We start from the raw sequence: 3,722 nt of genomic DNA, 5'->3' as shown, positions 1-3,722 counted from the left end.
TATACAAAATATTACTACCGATATCACAAAATCTTTGCCATAGTAACTTCTTTTAAATTAATAAATAAATATTAAAACAGCAGCTGAGGGAAGAACAAGAAAGGCAGAACTGGATAAATTTTAGTGTGACTGTGTTTTAAACGCTCACTGATAGCTGCTAGTTCTGAAAAGGAAGATCTAATTTCCACCCTGTTTCTGACAGTTAAGATTTTAAAGTATTTAGTAATCACGTCAGACTTTAAACTGTTTAAGATGCAGGCATTCTTTGCTCATATATTTTCCCCTCCAGGAGTTTGTGAGATGAAGAGAGGAAGAATATTATCAAATCATCTTTAAACCACTTTATAGAAATGGAAAGTAAAAGCAGCAGCAATGTGGAAATTCCTTAAATGTGCAAAAAAAAATATCCTTTGAAGATGAAATAAATGTTTTATATCTTATTTTCAGAGGGTCCTACTATTTGTGAGCTTGGATGAAATTGCAAGTCTTCAGTCTTCTCCCAATATATACATTTATATAGGCAGTCCTCAACTTACAACAGTTTCCTTAGTGACCAAAGTCAGAACAGCACTGAAAAAAGTGAGTTATGACCGCTTTTCACACTTACGACCATTGCAACATCCCCATGGTCATGTGATCAAAAGATGCTTGGTCACTGGCTCATATTGATGACGGTTGCAGTGTCCCGGAGTCATGTGATCTCTTGTTGGGAACCTTCTGACAAGCAAAGTCAATGGGGAAGATTTTTGGAAAATTCCAAATCTAGCACCCTTTTCGTTTTGGGGAGCTTCGACCTTGCAAAATTGGTCTCATAGGATCTTTCATTCCTACTGTTAACTTTGATCTAAATACTCATGACAACAGCCTTGTAAAGTTGACCAATGATTTTTGTGCCCAATCAGCAAATATTATTATTTTTTGAATACATGAATACAGACAGCTGCCTATTCTTTGTAAAACAACAAAATAATAGACCCGTTATTATTAAATTATTATATTATTATATTTATATTATTATATTTATATTATTATATTTATATTATTATATTATTATATTTATATTAGTATATTAGTATATTAGTATATTAGTATATTAGTATATTAGTATATTAGTATATTAGTATATTAGTATATTAGTATATTAGTATATTAGTATATTAGTATATTAGTATATTAGTATATTAGTATATTAGTATATTAGTATATTAGTATATTATATTAGTATATTATTAGTATATTGTTATATTGTTATATTGTTATATTGTTATATTGTTATATTGTTATATTGTTATATTGTTATATTGTTATATTGTTATATTGTTATATTGTTATATTGTTATATTGTTATATTGTTGTTATATTGTTACATTGTTACATTGTTACATTGTTACATTATTACATTATTACATTATTATTATATAATAATTGACATTATGGACATATTATTATGTCCAGCTGGAAGGGTCACAGTGAATTCATGAGGCTGGGGAGTGAATGCTTGAACTAGAGGCTTCCATGTTTCAGAAACTTTTCAGTGCTTGGATCCCATAAACGGATTCTTCCCCATCAACCCTTTTGACAGAAAGAAGAAGGGAGATCCTGGATTTTATGCTAAAACGATGAAAAACCTTTGTTCATTTTCTTTTCCTTACTTTCTTGGTTCGCCTTGTCCTTCGGACCCCAGAGACCAAGGAGGGTCTCCCAAATATTTCCTCCGCGGGACACTCGCTGCCCAAAGAGACCCGGATCCCCGGAGGAAACTGGGGAAGGGGGAGTTAGCGGAGAGGCAATTCCAACGTGGGCCGGGCTTCCTGGGGTGGGAGAGCCGCTTTCGTTTTCCTTCTTCGGCTTTAGGGATTTTCCGTGCCGGAATTTCCAAGGAATGCTCTTTCTCCCACAGCCCCACTCCCCCTCTCCGTCCCCCCCTGCACTCCCCCGTCGCTTCTCCTTATAAAAAGGGCGGAATGGGGGTCCGGCATACACCGATTTCTCTTCCCCGGTTGCAGCGGGTCCTTCTTGGAGTCCCCGGGCGAGGCAATTTCGGGACTCTCCTTGTTGAACCCGCTCAAGTTTCGCGTCTCCCGGACCCAAGTCGCCGCGGCCAATGGCAGGAGTGACTTCAGCGCTGCTTTCGCTGCTCCTGACATTCACAACGGGTGAGTTTGGAGCTGGTTGCTGGGGCTCCGGAGAGGAAACGTGCTTTGTTTTGCATTATTAAGCGTCTGAAATAAAAATAAACAGAGAATGTATTTGCTCCAAGATAAGAGATAGATAGATAGATAGATGATAGATAGATAGATAGATAGATAGATAGATAGATAGATAGATAGATAGATAGATAGATAGATAGATAGATAGATAGAGAGATAGAGAGAGACAGACAGACAGACAGACAGACAGACAGACAGACAGACACAGTTGGAAGGGACCTTGGAGGCTATCTAGTCCAACCCCCTGCTCACGCAGGAGACTGTACTAAGGATTCAAGCTCAGTGTCTTAGCCACTGAGCCAGATAGATAGATAGATAGATAGATAGATAGATAGATAGATGGATGGATGGATGGATGGATGGATGGATGGATGGATGGATGGAAAGATAGATGATAGATAGATAGAGAGATAGAGAGATAGATGATAGATAGAGAGATAGATATAGACAGACAGACAGACAGTAACAAAGTTGGAAGGGACCTTGGAGGCTATCTAGTCCAACCCCCTGCTCATGCAGGAGACTGTACTAAGGATTCAAGCTCAGTGTCTTAGCCACTTAACCAAATACATAGATAGATAGATAGATAGATAGATAGATAGATAGATAGATAGGTAGGTAGGTAGGTAGGTAGGTAGGTAGGTAGGTAGGTAGGTAGGTAGGTAGGTAGGTAGGTAGGTAGGTAGGTAGGTAGGTAGATAGATAGATAGATAGATAGATGATAGATAGATGATAGATAGATAGATAGATAGATAGATAGATAGATAGATAGATAGATGATAGATAGATAGATGAAAGAAATTACAGAGGGTGAGTAATTTTAATGTACGCTGATAAGTGTACATTCAAAGTGACAATAACGTTATTCTAAACCTAAATGGTTTTATAAATGTCCTTTTTTATGCGTAAAGAGATTAATTTTTTTAAAATGAGGCTGAAATTTTAGTAGACTTACTTGTAAGCAAATCCCACTGACTGCTACTGGGTTTCCTTGCAAGTAAGCAGGCATAATTATACCTTGTGCTGTTAGCAGATCTACATCCATATGGATTCAGAAATAATACTGCAGGCTTATTATGAATGTTAGCTTCAATATAGCAACCGGTGAATTCAGAAGACTTCTTCCTGAGTAAGAATGTATTGATGGGATTGTCATTTGAAAATCTTAATTTGTGGGTGATGCAGTCTTCTAATACATTAAGTGGAAGCTTAATTATACATTATTATGTATTAACTCTATCTAATAATACACTTAAGCCTATTACAGACTTGTCTATTAAATTAAACTCTTATTCTTTAGGACTCTAATTTGAGCAATATTTAGATTGTCAGTTCAGTAGTTCAAACTAATTGTGCTGAGACTTTGAATTTTAGGCTGTAAGTCAGGCCTATTTCCATATGCAATATGCATGCATTGGAATTCCATCTTCATCCACTTCATTTAGACACCAATCGTAACTGAAACTCTTCAGAATTAATGGCATTATAATTGTGTGCATATATTAGAAATGG

At 36.3% G+C, this 3,722-nt stretch overlaps 1 protein-coding gene across 1 annotated transcript in view; it reads left to right on the top strand.

The window, feature by feature from the left end:
• Positions 1-1,921: 1,921 nt before the first annotated feature.
• VCAM1 (vascular cell adhesion molecule 1) overlaps positions 1,922-3,722 on the top strand; it is an 11,263-nt gene continuing 9,462 nt past the window's right edge. Inside the window, exon 1 of the mRNA XM_032218667.1 lies at positions 1,922-2,156. Within this exon, the coding sequence (XP_032074558.1) occupies positions 2,105-2,156 (52 nt within the window). The 5' untranslated portion in view covers positions 1,922-2,104. The remainder of the gene's footprint in view (positions 2,157-3,722) is intronic.

The sequence above is a fragment of the Thamnophis elegans genome, chromosome 5 (assembly GCF_009769535.1).
Source record: "Thamnophis elegans isolate rThaEle1 chromosome 5, rThaEle1.pri, whole genome shotgun sequence".
NCBI classification, from domain to species: Eukaryota; Metazoa; Chordata; class Lepidosauria; order Squamata; family Colubridae; genus Thamnophis; species Thamnophis elegans.
This window is presented reverse-complemented; position numbering and strand designations above follow the sequence as displayed.